The following is a 20,695-nucleotide window of genomic DNA, read 5'->3' on the forward strand; positions in this document are numbered from 1 at the left end:
TATAAATCCATCTAAATACCATTATGCTGCGTTTATACTTGATTGGCCGGTTTTCACAGAGCTCCCAGATGAATTCTTAATATCCTAGTTGATACTTAAGTTGTAAAACATATTACATCAACGTTGCTTTGTACATCCTATCAGCTTTTGTTGTTTCTTATAAATAATATTCCACGTTCAATGGTTAAGCAATATGTATTTTAACAGGTCTTTTTAAATAAAAAATATTGTATTAATTATCAAATTTAAGATTTAAACAGTACTGTGAAATATTTTAGACGGCTTATAGAATATATTTATAAATGAATGATCGTTTTAACACATGTGTATTATTTTTGCAACATTTTATTCATAAACAGATTTTTACCACGATTTATTTACACATTGAGAAAAAAAGTAAAAATATATGTGAACGTGAAGGAAAGGTTGACGTGTTGTATGATTATAGAGTGTAATAAGAATCAACACGTGAAACTATATACATGTACATACACTGGATAGTACGTTGTTCGTTCTAATTATCACGTTTGATGTTTCTCCTGCGATGATCCATGTTTTGCCGTGCTTTTATCCGAAACACGAGAATGTTATGAGGTTGTAAGTCTACATTCTGAATCTCATGAGTACCGGCTGAACTTGAATGAGATTGTTCCAAGTGCATCTAAATGTATGACGTATGTTTCGTGGAATCAGGAAAGTGTTCTAACAGACGTCTTCCGTCTAGATTTCATAATCAAGTACTACTGATTTTTTTCGCCATATGTCAGGCGGTGTCATGGAGCGCAAAGAAAAAGGGTAAGTTTTTCCTTTCAAAGTGGTACGTCTAGTCAATAATATTGGCCATTCATTGAATAATGTTGGCAGGTGGTCATATTTTTAATACCTCTTCCGCAACATAAGTTTGCGGTAACGTTCGTCCGTCCGTATCTCTGTCTTCCTGTCTGCGCACGATAGTCATTCAAATATCCCTTTAAAGGAACCTCCGTCCGTTTGTCTGTCTGGTCGTCAAACTTGTCCGACGGAAGAATCCTGCAATTTTCAATGTTATATTCAAAGTTGCATGAATAGTTCCATATAATTTAAAATTCTGCATCTGCAATTCTTATTTTCCTACGTAACACATTGCTAAATGTATCCCTTATTTTTAACTTAAAATTTCGTTAACACGAGTATGGCCACAATGTACTAAAATTCCGATCCTAATATAATTGTTTGTAAAACTTTCAAGTTTGGTTAACAATAATATCAACATTTTGCGCGTAGAACCATTTTCTGAAAGAGCAGTCTTCATTGAACCAGTTTGACAAATAAAGAAGTGCATCGTGTGATAGGTCAAGAACGAACTCTTCACTTTTCAAAAATCACTTTTTCAACATTTATCTACTTTCCAGTTGAGTGTACCGGTAACCCACATTCGCGAAAGTGTTCTACTGTTGTATCCGATTTTAAAACATGACAGTGATTTCAAAATAAACATCGATGCATTCCCTGCATACGTATTGAAAAAGTAATATCCTAACGAGTGTTTAAAAGGAAAACATGGCTTAACAGTAAATCAAGATGACTCTTGAAGATAGTTGGCATCCACTTGCTCAAATAGTTATTATACTGAATCTCTTTATTACAACTTGCAACTTATTATGTCGTACGGCTTTGGTGTATTGGTAATTTATGTTGCTGCGCTGTGTTGTTTTAAGCAAGTGGTATTTTAGAAATGCATGAATGCTGTTTAATACAAGACACTGTATGCGTATTAGGTATTACAATTTTAGATATATGTTGTGATTTGTATAATAGGTACGTGACGTCAGTGACTGGTGACTGCCTAGAAAAAATAGTTCTCATTCAAATGGACCAAAAACAAAAACCTTTTAAGATTTTTTTTAAATATCATTATGTATCGCTCACTAAACAACTTTTTGTCGTTCTGATACATGCTTTTAAACAAACCTACCTATTACCCTCATTTTTTAAATTTTAACACTTCAGAACTCTCAACCGTTATATATTTGCATATAAACAAGGGTAAACAAAAATCATTTATTGATTTAAGTGTGCTAATGATACCTGATGATGTGTTTAGCAAAGTTTTCTTGACACGGTAAACCTGTAAGTTAGCGGCACGGAAATAGTCTGCGTCTTACGCGCGACGTATTTTTTTATATACAAGTCTTTATTTTATCGTGGCGTTCCCTTCGTTTTTTTGGCGCAGCTTTGTCCGCTCTAAAGACAATCTATTCAATTATTTTCGAGTTTCTGCGCAGAAAAATCTGCAAAAGTATGAGAATAGACTCTTTCTTTTGCTTCACTGGTTGTTATACGATACCAGAGAACTACATATGCATACGTTTAATAAATATACAGTTTGGTTTGCAAAAGGTTGGTTCTTAAAGAGATCAAATGGGCGCACACAATTAGAGCCTCGGTCTGTGCAAACAGGGTTATGCATGTGCGCACTGCACAGGCTAATATGAGGCGATGCTTTACGCTCATGCATTAATTTCCTAGAACGAGACTCAATATTGTTGAATGGTTTTTGGAATAAAAATTGCATTAATTTTTTCATCGAAAATACAAAAACAAACGAGTAAAAGAAACCCTATTATTATTTAAAGTAATGTTTTTGATTTCTCCATACAAACTTAATGCTTGTTTATCCGATAACTGTGCTGTTGTTTTTTTGCTAATGTAAACCGTATTTTTGCGCGTTTAAGTAGTTATAAAATCTCCGCCGTAAAGAAGGTATAGTGTAAATCCGGCTTTTGTATTAAAATTCAATTATCTTTTACAGTCGGACTAGGAACCCTAACCTGCTTCGCGCTTTCAAACTGTCCTTGAACCTGTGGGTGGTGATCCACTGGGTGGGGTGCGCTTACTACCTGGTCAGCGAGTACGAGGGACTGGGGGTCAACAGCTGGGTCTACCCTAGCGGCCCGGAATACGCCAGCTTCACCAGGTAACATTTCCGCTCGGGACTTCAGGGCAACGTCGCATGCATTTGCAGACTACGAGAAGACTCTTTAATAGCTGTCCGAGGCAACTTTTTGTAATATAAATACGGCACTTGATATACAGCTTTAAATTAACTTGTTAGTGCATAATTTGGGAATACATAAATGCCGTTTATTGTTTCCATTATACATCTTTTATGTATAAACAATTCATTAAAATGTTAAAAATATAAACAAGGAGTTTTTTATATTTTGAAGAAAATCTTCAATTTTGCATACATTTCTGACCGTCTTAGCGACTATCATCATTTATTGTCACGATTGAGTTTATTAAAAAGAAATAACAATTCATCTTGGCTATTGTCTGTATAATGCGTCTGCGCTGTCGTTGCTTCTTAAGGAAATACATCCGAGTAATGTACTGGTCGCTGATGACTCTCACCACCATCGGGGAGCGGCCGCCACCGGAAACAGACCTGGTACGTAGGGCAATCTTAGTATTCGTAAAGGAGAGAAACTAACCTGGTACGTAGAATCGTCTAAGCATTCCTAAAGGGGCCATGTTCGTTCTTGCATGCAACTGAAATTGCGGAAGAAGTAAATCCAGTTTAATCAAATTCACATTCCTTTTCACTGTGTTTTCCGTTTTGGCCACCCACACAGTTCACACCTAAACATTGACAAATGACATGCTGTATTTCACATGTGTTTGAAAATATACCCTACAAAGTCCCGAAACGTTATTTTTACACTTGTATATTTCAGGAGTTCGTCTTCACCGGCCTTACGTTCCTCATCGGCGTTTTCGTTTTCGCCGCCGTCGTCGGTAACGTCGGTGACGTCATCAGCAACATGAACGCTGCAAGAACCGAGTTTCAATCGCGGTATGTTTTCTAATTGCGTGTACGTCCGTTTGCCGCAAAAATGAATTGAGTCAGAAAGTATATATCTGACATGATTATTTAAGATTAAGATCCTCGTGGGTGACATTAATATGCAAGAGCTTGTACTTCAATCAGAGTTCAACGGTTGGTTGGTCGCTATAAAAATGATAATAACTCTCAATTACTCGGAATCTCCATACGTGCGGATTTTTACGTTAATGGCTATGTGAGCAGCAGCCTCTTCACAAGTTGAACATCTTATGAATGTTGTTTTTTTTACATTTCATTTGGTTTTCTAGCTAATCTCTCCATCTCCTCGATGTAACATAGATATTCTCGTCTGCTTTCTAGATCCACTATTCCTCTTTCTACATTTATAAATCAATGCAGTTATGTTCGTCTGTTGGCAGTATGGACCAGATCAAGTCGTACCTGCAGCACCGCCAGGTGGACGAGAAACTGCAGAACCGCGTGAAGAGATGGGCAGACTACACGTGGAACAGGTAACCAAAGATTTCAACATTAAGAGGTAAACAGATTTATAAAAAATCAATTTGTTCAACGTCTCTGAAACAAACACATAACTACCTTGTCAACATTCTACTTTGTTGCACAACACACAACAAAATGTTCAAATATTAACCCGATTCATTATCAATTTTTACAATATAAATTATTTTGTCAACCGGGAGTAATAAAAAGAAATATGATTCATATACATAATCAAAGTGATTATATCAGTTTTATGTGCCAAAACCCCCGATATCCGAAATTCCGGTTAGCGCAGTGGTTGTTACACGCGCTTCTCACCTACGCTACCTGGGTTCACACCCCATTCACAGAAGCATGTGGGCGTGGTTGGTGGTAAGGTGGGGTTTCCTCTGGGTACTCCGGCGCCCCCAACACACAATAACAACAACAACAACAATATTGAAAATATTTCCGTTAGAACTAAATATTTGAATATTGCAGCTTTAATTCAAAATCCAACTTTCGTGAGTTTAGTACGTAAATAAGGTAGGAGTGTGGTAGGAGTGCGGGAACACACTCAGGTCTGCACAAAATGCAGCTTCAGGCGCGGTGGGACCTCATGAACTTCGAAGTATACACTAATGTTAATACACATAAAAGTATATAGTAGCATAGGCTGATCAGTGACGAACCATTCCGCTTCCAAGATTTTTTTCTATTAAGTTTAGGAAGTGTCTTTTAAACGAAAATCAAATTTAAGCGGAAAATGTCGTCCTTGATTAGCCGGTGCAAACTGCATTAAACCCTCATTTCCCAGAATGATGCTCATATACAAATTTATCATTTTGCTGTAGTAAAATCGATCGTGTAACAATCCGTCGTATGACATTTATATTTATCGTATCGCACTCATAAAACGTTCTTTAATACAACCGGTATTTTTAGAACGCTGTGTTTTTTTTTTCAACGTGACTTTACACCAAAACAAACCAGTGCTAAACTGGGAAACCAATGTTTTGGGGCATTATTGTAATATGTTCACGGTGTTTATAACATGCTGCATGACGATGTAAAGACATTATAAAAGAATAGACTTTTAAATAAGAATTGTACAGAGAAAAAGTTCATCATGCTGGGCATAAAATATATCACAATGGCCTCTTTATACCATTCTGAATGACTGTTTTAACTGTAAACCCCCTCTTATTGCAGAACTCAGTCTATCGACGAGCCATCCCTACTGCAGATGCTTCCGGACCGCCTGCGTACCGAGATCGCAATCAACGTGCACCTAGAGACGCTCAAAAAGGTTAGTAGTAGTAGCGGCAATTATTGTGGCGGTAATGATGATGATGGTGCTGATGTCAGTGATGATTATAATTAGATGACTGCCATGACGATAGTTATCACGGCGATGATGATCGGGATGTTTTTTTCTCGTGGTTGTGTTGGCGTAGGTAGTGGAGTTGTCGGTTCCACCTGAGATTATGATAATGATAAACAATATTTTCAATATTTTTACCGTTATAAAATTAGATAAAAATTATATTGTATACTATCAATGAACTGTAACAAATCATACATATATTGATTTGTGTGCACGATACTCATCTATACCTGATCCGTTGTTTCAGGTGAAGATTTTCGAGGAGTGCGAGGAGGGGCTGCTACGGGAGCTGGTGCTTAAACTACGCCCCCAGGTCTACTCCCCGGGGGACTATATATGCCGCTTGGGTGAGATCGGCAAGGAGATGTACATCGTCAACCACGGCAAGGTCGAGGTAGGCGGGGCTAGTGATTTGTGGGGCGTTGTTAGGTCGAGATAGATGGGTCGAGTGCACAATCGGACGGCAAGGTCGAACAAGACGGGGCTAATGCAAATTGGGCGTAGTAAGATTGAGCTAGACGAGGCTGGTACAGAGTGGGACGTAGTAAGGTCAAGATAGATTGGACTTGTTCCTAATGAGGCGTGTCAAGGTGGAGATAGACGGGGCTAGCGCATAATGGTGCGTATTAAGGTCGAGATATATAGGGCTAGCGCATAGTTGGACGTGTTAAGGTCGAGCTAGTCGTGACATGTGCATAGTGAGAAGTTGTAAGATCGAACTGAACGGGGCTAGTGCATAGAAGGGGTGGTAAAAGATCTCTTAAAAATTAAAAGATAATTTTACTGCCGAAGATCCGCTGATATTGCTGATGGCCGCATTATAGCTGCGTCCAAACGAAAACTGAATGAACACCGGAACTACGCATATATACTAATTCGTTCCGTTTATATTTGCAAAAGGTCAACTTAAACATCTGTGAGCGTTGCCTACAACAATACGTTAGATATCAACTATTGTAATTGCCAGATTCTGGTTCCGAGCAACGTTACCGGGAAGCGTACCTACCTAACGACGCTCACTTCTGGTTCGTACTTCGGCGAGATCAGTCTGCTTAAAATAGACGAGGGACAAAACAGGTACGAATTCTTATGGCTGAACAATATCAAGAAAACATGTGTTTTATCCTCACGCTCCGAATTGGAGCGGGGGGGATTATGTGGTTATCTCCGCCGTCTGTCCGTCCAGGCCACTATCTCCCCCTACACTATTAGCACTAGAACATTGAAGCTTACACAAATGGTAGCTATGAGCATATGTGCGACAATGCACTATTTGGAATTTTGATCTGACCCCTGGGTCCAAAGTTGCGGCGTGGGGATACGCGTCGGCCGCGGCCGCGCCATTTTTATTACTTTTTTTGTCATTTTTTATGAAATGCTCTCTTTTGCAAAAGTTCTTTTAAATAAAGAGCGATGGATCGAATTCATCACTTCCAATGGTCATACCCATCACAAAATTGCTACTTAAATGGGCTATTTAACATTCATTTTCCTAATAATTTAAATTGGTGATCAGTAATCGCACTGCACCAGAGAATTAATAGTTAGCAGTGAAACTCTGCACTCTAGTTTGAAACCAAGGTCTGTGATCAACTCACCAGTGCGTTTTTACCAAGTGCGTCACCTAATTAACGCGCTAGCGCAGCTTTTTTGTGTCACCGAAAATCGCCCACACTGGGTTGACGCAATTCGTCGCTATGGGTCAGAAATGTGAAAGGTAAAGCGTAATCGTATTTTGCCCTTGCGTGGAAGCATGTGTTTTAACATATAAGATTGAATATTGTTCTTCAACGTGAACTAATTTGCTTGAATGTACTGAATTATAAAACATTAAAAAACTTCGATACGAACAGTGCTTGTTCCGTCGCGTCATGGGAAGCTTTGCACCTGAAAACAATGTAAAGGTAATGTCTGGATTTGCTTCCTCACCGACTGGCTGTTGCCCAGCAATATGCGCTCACTTTTGCTTGTTTTTACACTATTTCTTTTCCTTCTATAACGATCAGACAAAACAAGAATCATTTAATTAAGATAACGTCACATTTCCAATATGCATGACCCAGTCTGCACCTAACTAATTATGTCCAGTGCATCATTCTGAATGGGTCAATGAACATGAATGTTAAGCTCTGACGCGTTATAATTAAACTTTGAGGACTATATCCACAGATGTTAAATAGCCATGATTCAGATCGACGAAGATTGAACTGCCGATAGCATGATTATGAACATTATTTCAAATGTAACATGATTTGATAAATAACTTTGCAAATGACATCAGACCTATGTTTAACAAAGCTATGTTCAGATTCGTGATTTCTGTTTTAGTTGTTAATTAGAAACTTGACACTGCTAACTTTATTTTTCGTATATTATTTGAAGAGCATGGTGTATTATTTCATAATAATCAAAATTAGTTTTTTAATTCACTTTAAAATTGTATTATTGAATTTATAAAAAAGTATATTTCTGTGAATGTGCGTGGTTTATTAGTCACTAAAACGCTAAAACTGGCGGTTTGTCAATGTGAAAATACTCTTATTTTTTGTATATGGAATTTAATGCTTTAAACCGAAAACAATTACACATATTCATGTTGCTTGAAATGAAAGCCGTCTTTGTCAAACCGCCTTTCCTTTCCAGACGCACGGCGGACGTGCGGGCGGTCGGATACTCGGAGCTCCTGAGACTCTCCCGACGGGACCTCATGTCGGTAAGTCTTCCTGTACAGTTTGAGCGTGCGCAGCAGCAGGTAGACACTTCCGTTTTTATTTTTTAATGCGCGTATAAAATATGCGTCTTCCAGTCATACATGTCAGTAAAGACGTAATGACCATGATAGTTTTAAGTCATTTTCAGGAATATTCCTCTCATCGGAGGATATGGCGTATTCACATTTGTTGATGTTGTACATGCTTTTGCTACATATTAATCGCGCTGAATTGTAGCTCCCACGTGTAACTTCCATTATACATGCGAGATTAGGTCGCTTTTGAAAGACAGGATCAATTCAAAACGGTAACCAAAGACCATCATAACATCATTTTTTATAGCTTTTCTAGTGACAAATCATACTTTAATTATAGAATGTCGACGCATTTAATATGTAGACAATATGTAGACACTGTATTGCATTTAATCAAATAATATTTAAATGACCTTTGATTTGTATATGTCCTTTTCAAGAAAAAAGAAATGAAACAAAACCTCCTAGGAAACAGTTTGCACACGTAGAAGTCGCATCGTTGTTAACGAATAAGTCGCATCGTTTTACACGTATGTGTGTATTTACACGTTTAAGTCGCAGTGGTGTATACATGAAAGTCGCATCGTTACACACGAATAAGTTGAATAATTGCAGACATGTACATATTTACACCGTCTTGTACTAAGGACTACTTAAAAGCATTTTATACTTAAAATTAGTTGATTTTCGATCAAAATGTGTGCCTCAGTTTAGCTTTCTTATACACACCGGCATATACTAGTGCTTCGTATATCTGTTATAATGTTATATTTACGAACTAATGAATAATGTCTTTGTTATAAAGTTTAGAAAGCCGTTTAATCAGGCGTGTTTGCAATGAGTCTACGACAAATATTATGTATACGCTATTATAAAGTGAAATGCCGGCTGATAGTTTTCCAAGTAATTTGCGTTCAACTACTTGCTTCGCATTTTATATTATCGAGCATTTTGTTTTGGTTGGATATATTGACATGCGGTTAAAGGCACACCAATACAATATAAAGGATGTTTAAGTCATATCTTTAATTGTTAAATGCTTACGTCAGACGTGTATAATTGGTAGTAATCTGCAAAAATATCAATAGCTGAATGTTAAGGAACGAAAACAATATCTTAATTTAATATTATAAATATATAAAAGCAAACAATGTCTCTTATAGAAAAAAATACAATTTGAGTCTTATGAACATGCGCCGGTGAAGCCAATTCAAATCTCTTTACCTACTACCAGGCCCTGGTGGAATATCCGAACGCCAAGCAAATCCTGGAGAAGCAAGCGAAAGAAAGGTACAGTGTGTTGATCAGGGCTTTGTTTAATTAAGGTACGAACGTTCTGTTTATCAGGGCATGTTTTAAACAATGTTTCAATAAAAGTACGGATAGTGTGTGTATTTCGGATTTTGTTTTAATACAAATCAGATCTAGAAGTGTTTTTTGGGGGGGGGGGGCAAATATGCTTAAACCCATAGAATTTCTGGGTCAGGATCTTTACCATTTGTCATTTGTTTATATGTTTGAGTGATGGCATTTTATAAAACTATATATCGGAACGGGAAAGTAGTCCGCTTGGTACTTTTGTGCATTTTCTTCCTGCAGAGCTATTGTCCTTTCTGAGCAAATAATGGCATTTCTAGCTTGAGTCTCGCGTAACTCAAAAAGAATTGCTGCTACACCAATGGGACATCATCAACATATTTACCAGATTGTGAACTGCCTCAAATTTGGTTATATGTTTTGAATTACATAGAAATTACTCGGTACAAAGCTGTGTAAACCCATCTTAAATTTGCGTTTAATTAAGGATCGAAAAGACAAAAGAAATCCGTCGGCCAAGTTCCGATACAGCGTCCCAGGCTTCCGGTGACATTTTCTCCTCGCCGTCGGAAAGCAAGAAGGACATGCTACTCAATGTCATTAAGTCCGAAAACTTCAAGAGACTCCTCGCCACACGACGTAAGTTATGCCGTTATCCCGTTATATGTATGATACTTAATGGTTAATACAACTGTAATAACGTATCGCAATTTTGTCATATTTGTGATCATTGGATATTACTATTGCAACTTTTACTTAGAGAAACAATAACATCGTCTTTGTAGTCAATAGTGATCAATACAACTTTAAGGAACGCGATAACGTCAAATGTGTGGCCATGTACTGTTAATAAAACTACCTAAGTAGTACCAATTTCATGTATGTGATCACAAATGGCCACAATCTATCAATGTTTATTAGTAGATCTTTGCTAATTGTGAATACAAATAACTAACACAAGTACGTCATAATTGTTGTCTATAAATGTAATTGTTGGTTTATAGAGTGACATTTAATTCTTCCTTCGTTGTCTTATTGTAAGGATTGTTTGCTGTGTTGACCTATTTAAAACAATCCATGTTATTATAACGTGCACAAAAATGTATTTTTTTACGTATCTTGATCCTTATTAAAATGTTTACAAATAACTTTTGCTCAAATATGCTGTCCATACACTAGTATTTTGAATTATATTTCTAGAATATACAACAAACCCCGTTACATGAACAATTCAAAGAAATCGAAGTATTATTTGTCGTATGTATACAAGTGGCAAGTGCCTTCACCAGATGTTAAGTCTGATGGTTGTTATTCTGTTTGTTTGCAGAAGTCGAGATGGGAGAGATGAGGTCCGTGTTGAACGAACTCAGGCACTTCGACAGCCAGGTTAGGTCAAACTGCGCCAAAAATTCGGCGCCAATTGAACAATACATCATTTTTATTAATCTTTGGTTATCAGTTGCTAAACAACGATTTGGAGTTATGATGCGTGGCACATAATCTATAAGGGGGTTAGCCTGAGTTGTTGAATTGCCGCGCATCAAAACAAGAAATAATTGTTTATAGCAGATCAGTAACTATTAGGGCGGAAATTGCTTCGTTTCTGACATACTTCGATGCAAGAAATTTATATCAAATAATATCAAAATGACGATAATATTATGCTGTGCTCAGGTTCTGAATTTCTTTCTGCGTAATGTCGAGTAGTTTTACAAGTTTACTGCTGTTCATTGATTATATTTCGATCAGCGATTGTTTATAATGATACATCTTGCACTTGCTTTGAACATCAGTTTGTATTATCGTTTGGTTAATGTATTGTTATTTTGACTGAATATGATGTTTAACTAGTTCGCTCAGAAGATAAAAAAATGTCTAAAGAAAATAAACAACTCACCAATCGAGTGGCCAAATGTTACCTATATGGCTTGTCAGTCATTGCCGGCCGTTGTGTATGTGTACGACGTAATTATTTAATTTAATATCAGTCAGATGATGATGCTAACATTGTTTATGTTTTAAGTCGACGAAGCAGAAGATAGCTGATCTGCAGTCTAAGGTAAATATACTTGTCGAGAAACAAAGGGAGTTAAATACATCTGTCGAGAATCAAAGGGGGGTAAATATACCTGACGAGAAACAAATGTTGATCAATTAAATCAGGTAAATAAAACTGTCGAGTAACAACGGGGGTAAAAACGCCTGTCGAGAAACAGAGGGAGGGAAATACAATTGTCTAGAAATAAAGGGAGGTACATACCATTATTGATAAATAAAGAGAGGTAAAACAATTGTCGAGCAACAACGGGAGATATATACAGCTACCGAGAAACAAAGTGAGGTACATACACTAGTCAAGTAACAAAGGGGTGTAAATAAAATTGTTTGGAACAAAGTGATAGTAATGCAACCATCAAGAAACAAATGGACGTAAATACAACTGTCAACACAGTGACGCTATCTGAGGTTAATACAACTGTCGTGAAAAGGGAGATTAATACAGTAGTCGAGAAACAAAGGGGCAACTTCAGACATACAGCTTCGCTTACATTTTTTTTCTTATCTACAACCCTCTTAGCTCATTTATGAACTGTGTTATTTGGTACAGCCTGATTGAAAACGATAACACATAGTAAAAAGTGAAAAAAAAATCATGAATGTATTTTTTGTTTAAGGCATCGCAGTCGTATTCGTCGCTATGTGTTTCTTTATAAAATACCTTTTTGCACTAGAAATCAGAAAAAAAGTTGTTTGAACAAACGTTTGCTGTTCCTTCAGAACCAGGAGCTTTCCGACCAGATAAAGTGTCGGGACAAGGAAATACTTCTACTGAGGTACAGAGTCGAACGCCTGAAATCCAAGGACCGCGCCTTTCGCGTCATCAACAAAAACTCTCCGAAATCCGCCAGGCGGCAGTCCGACGGAAACGGGGAATGCGCATGCGTCGATAACTCTTATCACACCTCTAAGATACACACGGTTGATCCTGAAGTGTACGAGGGGTGTCTGGTGTCTCAGTCATTGGAAAAGCTATGTAGGTCGGAGTCACACGGCAGATGGGATGCGAACAACGAAACATTAAATGAACATTCCAAGCACAATTCACTCACACAAGAACTCCGACGTAAACCTACTCTGAAGAACAAAATCTTACGTCATTCCATATCTGAACCAAAAATAATTACGAAAAATAATTCAAAGTCATCACAGAACTCCCCGACCGGATCTCGCCGCTCGAAAATCCACAAAACCTTGCAAAGTCATTCAAATCAAAATGGCGCTGGGAAAGCAGAGTCCGCCAAGTCCCACAGAAACGAGCCACCCAAGCGCCTGGTGACCCGGAGCAACAGCGTAATGAACGACAGTGCTCAGGACCTCCGTGTCATAGAGAAGCTTCTCGAGATGGACTCATATCTTTCCGACAGTTCCGGTTTCACCTCGGACACTTCCGATGACGAGCATAGCGACTTCTACTTCGACGTACATTTCTAAGAGACCTTGCCTTATCCGACGCGTTTGACGTAATTAAAGAAATGGGTATTGCTGTTAAAATATAATGACGAAAGAATTTGGGCTAAGTACACTCCGCCAGTGTGAAATAGATCTGATCGTAGTGAAACACCTGATTAGTCATTACAAAAAACACCAAATTTATTACTAAGAGCAACCAAGAGTTGAAGATTTCTATCGGAGTACGCGTACCTGAAACCAGTGTCAATACAAACAATAAGTTGCGTTTGTATACGCCTTAAGTATATTAGTATTTAAATATAATAAAATATTTCAAATGTAATATACGAACAGAAACATTTATTTGCGTCATTTGGTTCCTAGCATCTGTATGTTTCTTTGTGACGATGGCACTCTTGATGAATGCTAGCCCACTCGAGGCGTTCTAGCATTCCTATTGTTAGGTCATCAGATTCAAGTGCGTTCATAAGTATATTTAAATATGTTTAGATCCATAGTATATTTTCAGACGTTGCCGCTTTAATTATTGTATTATGTTGTTTTGTTGTTGCCAATGTCTTTCATAATATATTTCTGTTGTCACTCGACCTCTTTGATGAATCTTTTGAGTATTAATCGACATTATGGAATATTGTTTACGCGTACAACGTTTTGTGCAAATGTGTTGAATGCTTTAAAGTCAGTAACAGTGCATGTGGACTTCCGTATTAGTATGCCGTCAATAGAGTTTTAGCAAACATTCCAATATTTAAATTAATTGTTATAGTTTAGAAAAATAATCAAAAGTATTGTTAATTAAAATCTATTGTTACTCCTGTTTTTACAATCAACTCGTTCCAAGCTAGTCATCTTTTGAAAATTATTAATCCTAATTCAAATCGAACAACAAATGTGTCCGTATGAAACAGGATGCCACAACATTCCTGTTGCCTGAAAACTCAACTCATATAGGAAATAACTCAACCAAAAAAGGAATTGCGCAAGTTCACACACTAGTACATATATTTGTACAGTTTAAAAGTTTAGGCCCTCTATTAGCAATACCTTTCGGGTTATTCGCTTTGTTTTGTGTTAAATAGGGGACCTAAATTGTATTCGTTTAAATCCAAGGACACAATGTTTTCCAATACAAAATGAAACTGTATGCCAAGAAGTTTGAAATTATCCCCCAAACCTATTTCAATTTCATTTAGATCGACGAGTGCTATATTAAAAGACCATATCATTATAAAATGGGTGTTGTCAATACAATATTTTAAACCAGAATATTGGGAAAATTGATTATTACTTAACAGTACCCCCACTTTCCTCTCGCAAAAATGTTGTGTCATCTGCGAACTGTGTAAATTTCTATTGTATGCCATTGAAAAAATACATTTGATGTTCTTGATTTTTGTGTTATTTGTATACATAACATTTCAGCACATGCATTAATAAATACGGGCTGATGGTTTCCCCCTGTCTACAACCATGGCGTGCATTTAACAAATCGGACAGAAAACCAATCGTTGCACAGCAGTAACAGTATTATGAAAAACAATTTGTATCCAGTTGATACACTTGGGACGAACATGTAAAGACATTAAAATAAAATTCTAAGATTGAGTATCAAATCTGTTTTAAAGTCAATACACGTATTCCGAATGTACAATCTCTGATATGAGTAAAGAAGTCATTCGTAACCAAGAAATGACTAACCAAAATCTTGTTGCAAAAGATTTGCTCTAAACCAAGAGAATTGTTTTCGATTCCAATCTGAACGGATCGTGTATTTTTTCTCAGCAATACAATATGTTAAAGTGTTTCCTGCTTTTAGATTATTGTGATTTTATTTGTAATTGCAAAAATCAAGATTTGATTTAAAACTAGTTTAAAATCACCACACCATATAAATGATTCGTTCCAAATGTTTTCATTTAAAAATGTGTTGGTAGAGAGCGGCGCTTTCATTATAAATATGGCCAATACACATTAATAAGAGTAAAATGTTTTCAAAGTGTGTTTAGATTTAAATTCATATAGTAATCATTCTCATATGTTACAGCTTTGTTGACCTTCACATCTAATCCTTTTGAAATAAAATTATCCGATCCTCGAGAATTTAATTTGAAAAACTGAAAAGGGCCTCTGCATTCCATGTCTGAAATGAAGTGCAAATCTTGCAAACAAAATATATGTGCGTAAGTTTCCTTTTTAAAAAAATAAAAAAAATATCTTATCTCTTCTGGATGTCATTTAAGCCTCTTAGTATGAGATAATATTTTACTTATTCATACCGGCTAATGCTACACAGTTAATCAAGTATTACAAGAAAACTGTAAACAACAACAATGTAGCTATTCAAATATGCTCAAGTTCACAAAACCTAACCTATCTTAACATACAGCATGGTTAACATAAAAGAAAAAACAAACAAAAAATCTAAATGGCGGGAAATGTGAGGAATAAAACATACACACAGTGTACACACAGTGCAAGATATTAAAATTGCCCTTAATATACGACATTAATATTTGGTTTCTCAGATTTTACAAATTCATTTAAAAAATAACATGTTTATTCATAATAAGGCTGACTCTGTAAATATGTATTTTTAAGTGTTAGTAATAAAGCATACTTTGTCAGTGATACATGAATTCTATATAAATATTAAGATAATGTTTCATTTAAAGGAAATGTAAACAATACAATTTATTTTGCTGATATGTCGGATTCTGTTAAACAAGTATTGATAGAACACAATACAATGTAAGCTATGTAAACATAAAAAATAAACATGAAAACAATACATTTGCGTTTGCTGAAATGCCGGATTCTGTTTAACAAGTATTTATAAAACAAACAATATCAATGTAAGTTGTGTATTTATAAAAAACTATAAACACGGTTTCATTCGTTTAAGTGTGGAATTTGAGCACAGTGCTCTATTTAGGAAAAATTGTACCTAAAAAATCGCTTTTGTGTCACAAATGAAATCAATGCTTATGTACTAAAAAACAACAGCAACAAAGAAACAGGTATAACATAATACTAAGGTATAAATACAAAAACCATACAAGAGTAGCAATTTGAGAAGACATACAAACAATTTTATAGATTTAGATTTATATAAACACGTGTAACGAAATGACAAGATAATTTTAACAAGGAAGCATGGCAAACACATTCAGCTTTGGGTTTTCTGTATGTCTGTCTGACAATCAATTCATTTATTTATCCGTTATTTGAATGTCCGTTCAAAAAGAGCATTATATATTATCATTAAACGTGTTATACATATAAGCTATATGTTTTCTGCGCTCTATCTGTCAATATACCGTCCTCTATTCATCTATCTATATTTCTGTTTGTCTGCTAAACTAAAATATTGTTATAAATCGAACAGTATGTAAAATGGTATGATGCAACTTGGTATAGACATTCAGCTGTATGTATATCGGTCCATTTCTTCCTGGTCGTCAGTCCGCCTGTTTGTAAGTCCGCACGAACAGAACAAAAGATAATTATATATTGTAACTGCATCCTGCAATTTCTCAGAAGGGGTTTTAACAAAAATTGTCGTATATTATAAATGGTCAAGTTCGAATTATGCAAGACCTTCCGGTTTTACCGGTTATCAAATGTCGAGTCTGGCAAATGTGAAAATATAACAACTTAATATTGAAATAACTTACACACTACACATAATTGATATTTACTGCCTGTCTGTGTGTCTGTCTTTCTGTCTATCCGTCTTTCCGTCCGTCCGACCGCCCGTCCGTCCGTCCGGCCGTCTTTCTGTCTGTCTGTCTGTCTGTCTCTAATGTGAGAAGTGAATTTTATAATACACACACATACAAGTAGAAAGAAAATGAAAACAGAAACAAGGAAGACACGTTTAGCTGTGAAGGATGGAAAAAAAGCATGTAGCCTATTATTGCCGCTAGATTCTGTTTGTTCATCAGAGAAATCTGTGTCATTTCGAGATTTATACCTCATAAAAATAATCGGAATACTTATGATTGTATTGCTTCGGAATCCGTCAGTTGCTTGGATCGTAACATTTGTATTATTACAGGACATCTTTTCGATAAGTAATGTCCAATGTGTCCCTCTGCCAATGAAATTGTATTGACCGATGAATCCTTGGTCATGCAGCATGCAATGAGGTGTCATTGATGTGTAAGTGTTACACGCACCTACATCTGTACCTCCAACACTTACAGTGTAGTCCATGTTTGCCTTCAAAGGTAAAGGGATTGTGATTTGCGCCCCAAGTTTGCATTGTATCGCTTCATTATGTATCGGGTTTCCACAAGCAAAATACGCACTCAAAGCAAGAAATACACGCAACACACATTTCAAGATAAGCTTGACACTTACTGCTTTTTCTCTCCATTTCACATATAGTGCACACAATTTGGAATTGTAAATGGTAAATGCGTTTATCATCTGATTATGATACTAGACTCATCTTCAATCGACTCTGACATTTACCCCCGATCACTGGGATATAAGTCGTCCGTTTACATTCGGCGCAGTATGCAGCCACGGCACATTGGCTTTTTTCTCTCACGGGTACCCATTTATGGTCCTGGGTGGAGAGGAGCAAGCGTGGGATTAATTTTTTGCTCAGGAAAATTCTGTGGTCTGAGCGGGATTTGAACCAGGGACCTTTCGGTTCCTAGACCAGCATACTACCACTAGACCACTGTCCAATAGGAACTGCAGTTTGCTGGTGGCTTTTACTGTTATTGCAAAACCATAGTGGCTACACGATTACGGGTCCTTATTCTCATGTAGGTACTTGTACTCTCAGGTAGATTATAACTTCCTGAAAGCGATTAAAATGTTTGCATAATGGTTGACCAAAACTGAAAACCGTGATCAAATTCATGCGTCTCTGTAAATGTGCCTTCCAGACTAAATGTTAATTTAAACAAGAAATATCTTTAAAAAAGATATACGGCGTTGATTGTGGTTGCAGTTAATGAAAGGTTAAGACTTCAATGAATGAGATCAAAGATAGCGAATGTCTTTTTCTGTGCAGTTCTTAGCTGCAGCAAACGCAGTACGGGATGATACGCGGAGTTTTCGCGGCTTATTTTACATTATAACATATTGCTGGTCATAAACGTATAGATACAAAACAGAAAACCAAAAGAAGAATGGAAGTGAAATTAAAACATATGAGTCAACCGGCCACACGCGAAGTATCCGTATATATTTTAAATATTTATACGCTCGTTCTTCGAACAAACCTGTTTTAGTGGTTTGTCTGGCGTTGCTATTTGATTCGATTTTTAACAGTATCGAGAATCATTGCGCTCATGCTTAATTCATTAGTCAATATGATGGCATAATTCTTGTTAAATTAATTAAAAATAATATTTATCATGGTATTGTTGTAAAACACATTAAGAATCTATTATTGACATACCATATGATATCGCTGGATATCTTCATTTAACATCTGTCTGGTCTAAAGAAAATTCCAGTTCACCTAGTTCACGCTATAGCGTCTTTATTATGTAACGATTATTTTCCTGGCCGCGAACTCCGATCAGCACATAGGGTAGAGACGCAGCGATGACCTGTATGTAAACTCTTACATTCACACACAGTGGCCGCAAATTGACCCGATATACCTCGCGAGTTAAAATGCAATGCATTAAAGTGAGTCTTCGCTTCCACTGCTCTCTATACTTTAACATGTTAACATGTTGACAGGAATATGGAAGTTAGTACTAAATATGAGAAAATAGCCTTTAAGAGCAAACGTTCTCGCGCTGAAAATCTTCTGAAAATAAAAGGTGGACGCACAAACTGTATTGACGTCGAGATTGAGTGTAAATCTATCTATTAAGCCTTTTTATTAGATATAAAATCGTTTCATGCTGAACACGCAGTAAAACAGTGTTACAAAGACGCGGACATGTTTCCAATGTTCTGGTCGTATTCTCAAATCAGCCAATGCAGTAAATGAAGTGTATTCATCTGTACTTGGCCGCGGGAAGTTTTATTTGAATTCTATTGGACGCTAACAAAGGTCAGGCTAAGGTGAAAAGCTGGCTTAATGCAGCACGCCGAAAAATCAATCTGGATGCTGTTAGTGATCTGAATAAGCTTAAAACTCGTTGTTGCAGATAGAAACTTTCAGAAATCCAGTACACAGCCTTCTAACATTAAATTGCAAACGTCCAGTGCGACACCAGAACGTGGGAAAAACAGAACTTTATGGATATAGTTATTGATGCACAACTAGATATTAATTGTTATATACGTTGAAATATTATGCAATATAGAGTAGTTACTGCAATATCATTGTTTTTCCTGAAAGATGTTGAACTTTGCATGATCTTATATTTCTTCAAATGATTGTCGTATGTTAAATATTTATCAATATCAAAAAAGATTGCGAAGCCTTAATTGTTCACCTTAGGGGATGTTTTGATGCTCTCAAAACGCACTTTCTTCCGATACCTCATTAACATGGTAACAAAAATGCACAAAATCAGCGTTATAGGGATTTCGTAAGCTCTCTATGGAAGAAGATAGGACTCATATGAATGCTTATTATAGTCAGTATTATTAATGCAATACATAAATCATTTATTATTTGACGCACTGGACTTTATCATGATGTATTAATAATTAATGTATATTTAAGTATGTTAATGACGAATTGACATATATTATACTGAAACGAATGCTCTGCTTCTACTACGTTTTCCACAATTAATATCTTACTTTACATGCAATGCAGCTTGATTTTTAAAATCACCTAACAACTTTATGATTATGTTTCATTCTAACTCAAATTTGTTAAAAATGTCATAATGTGAAAGGCAATTAGTCGTGTTTATGTCAAAAACGAATATATAATCAGTCCACACTCATATAATGTATTTTTTTACCATGCCGGTTAAAAATCAGGAAAACGTGCGATTTTAAAACAAGATAGGACGGATTTTCAAATGCACTACTTTCTGTTCGTTTTATAACATGGTAAATTATCTTATCTTAACCTTGTTTGTTATTTTATTAAATAAACATCGTGATACCGTAGCCTAATCAGTTTTCCGCTGTATCTGTAAATAAACTTGAAGAACATGGAATCCCAAATAATTGTTTCCGGGATCCCAAATAATTGTTTCCGTAACTTGTACATGAATTCTACGTATTATAAGTAGGGATGGCAAACCTGATCAAATCCGTAACAGGTTAACCTGTTTCAATATTCGAGCGGTTAACCGGTTAACCGACTGTCTTTGTACCACATAAATAAATATTTAAAAAAACACCCGGAAAACGTATATAAACAATTTTTTTACGTGCTTGTCGGTGAACTGTGATATTTCTTTGTTGTAATATTAGCTTCATGTCATTTACAGGTTACATTACACTAAATCATTGTGTATCCCTCCGTGGTCCATTCGAAAGTAGTGCCTATTTCTAAAGGGTTCCTGTTCTCTTCTTGAATATAAGC

The 20,695-nt window shown here is 36.3% G+C and overlaps 1 protein-coding gene and 1 long non-coding RNA gene across 2 annotated transcripts in view; one reads left to right on the forward strand and one right to left on the reverse strand.

Moving 5' to 3' along the window:
- Positions 1-14,617, forward strand: part of LOC127873702 (cyclic nucleotide-gated cation channel alpha-3-like) — a 33,744-nt gene extending 19,127 nt beyond the window's left edge. Inside the window, exons 8-20 of the mRNA XM_052417651.1 lie at positions 2,792-2,956; positions 3,352-3,430; positions 3,717-3,835; positions 4,246-4,338; positions 5,519-5,615; positions 5,941-6,087; positions 6,661-6,770; positions 8,337-8,406; positions 9,674-9,729; positions 10,244-10,395; positions 11,084-11,142; positions 11,780-11,815; positions 12,535-14,617. Of these exons, the coding sequence (XP_052273611.1) occupies positions 2,792-2,956; positions 3,352-3,430; positions 3,717-3,835; positions 4,246-4,338; positions 5,519-5,615; positions 5,941-6,087; positions 6,661-6,770; positions 8,337-8,406; positions 9,674-9,729; positions 10,244-10,395; positions 11,084-11,142; positions 11,780-11,815; positions 12,535-13,248 (1,897 nt within the window). The 3' untranslated portion in view covers positions 13,249-14,617. The remainder of the gene's footprint in view (positions 1-2,791; positions 2,957-3,351; positions 3,431-3,716; positions 3,836-4,245; positions 4,339-5,518; positions 5,616-5,940; positions 6,088-6,660; positions 6,771-8,336; positions 8,407-9,673; positions 9,730-10,243; positions 10,396-11,083; positions 11,143-11,779; positions 11,816-12,534) is intronic.
- An 817-nt stretch (positions 14,618-15,434) lies between these two features.
- On the reverse strand, positions 15,435-20,557 carry LOC127873731 (uncharacterized). Its single transcript, XR_008046349.1, has 2 exons — positions 20,411-20,557; positions 15,435-18,040 (listed from the first exon to the last, which is right to left on the reverse strand). It is a non-coding gene; the product is annotated as an uncharacterized LOC127873731 (long non-coding RNA).
- Positions 20,558-20,695: the final 138 nt, after the last annotated feature.

This window comes from Dreissena polymorpha, chromosome 3 (assembly GCF_020536995.1).
Source record: "Dreissena polymorpha isolate Duluth1 chromosome 3, UMN_Dpol_1.0, whole genome shotgun sequence".
Taxonomy (NCBI): Eukaryota; Metazoa; Mollusca; class Bivalvia; order Myida; family Dreissenidae; genus Dreissena; species Dreissena polymorpha.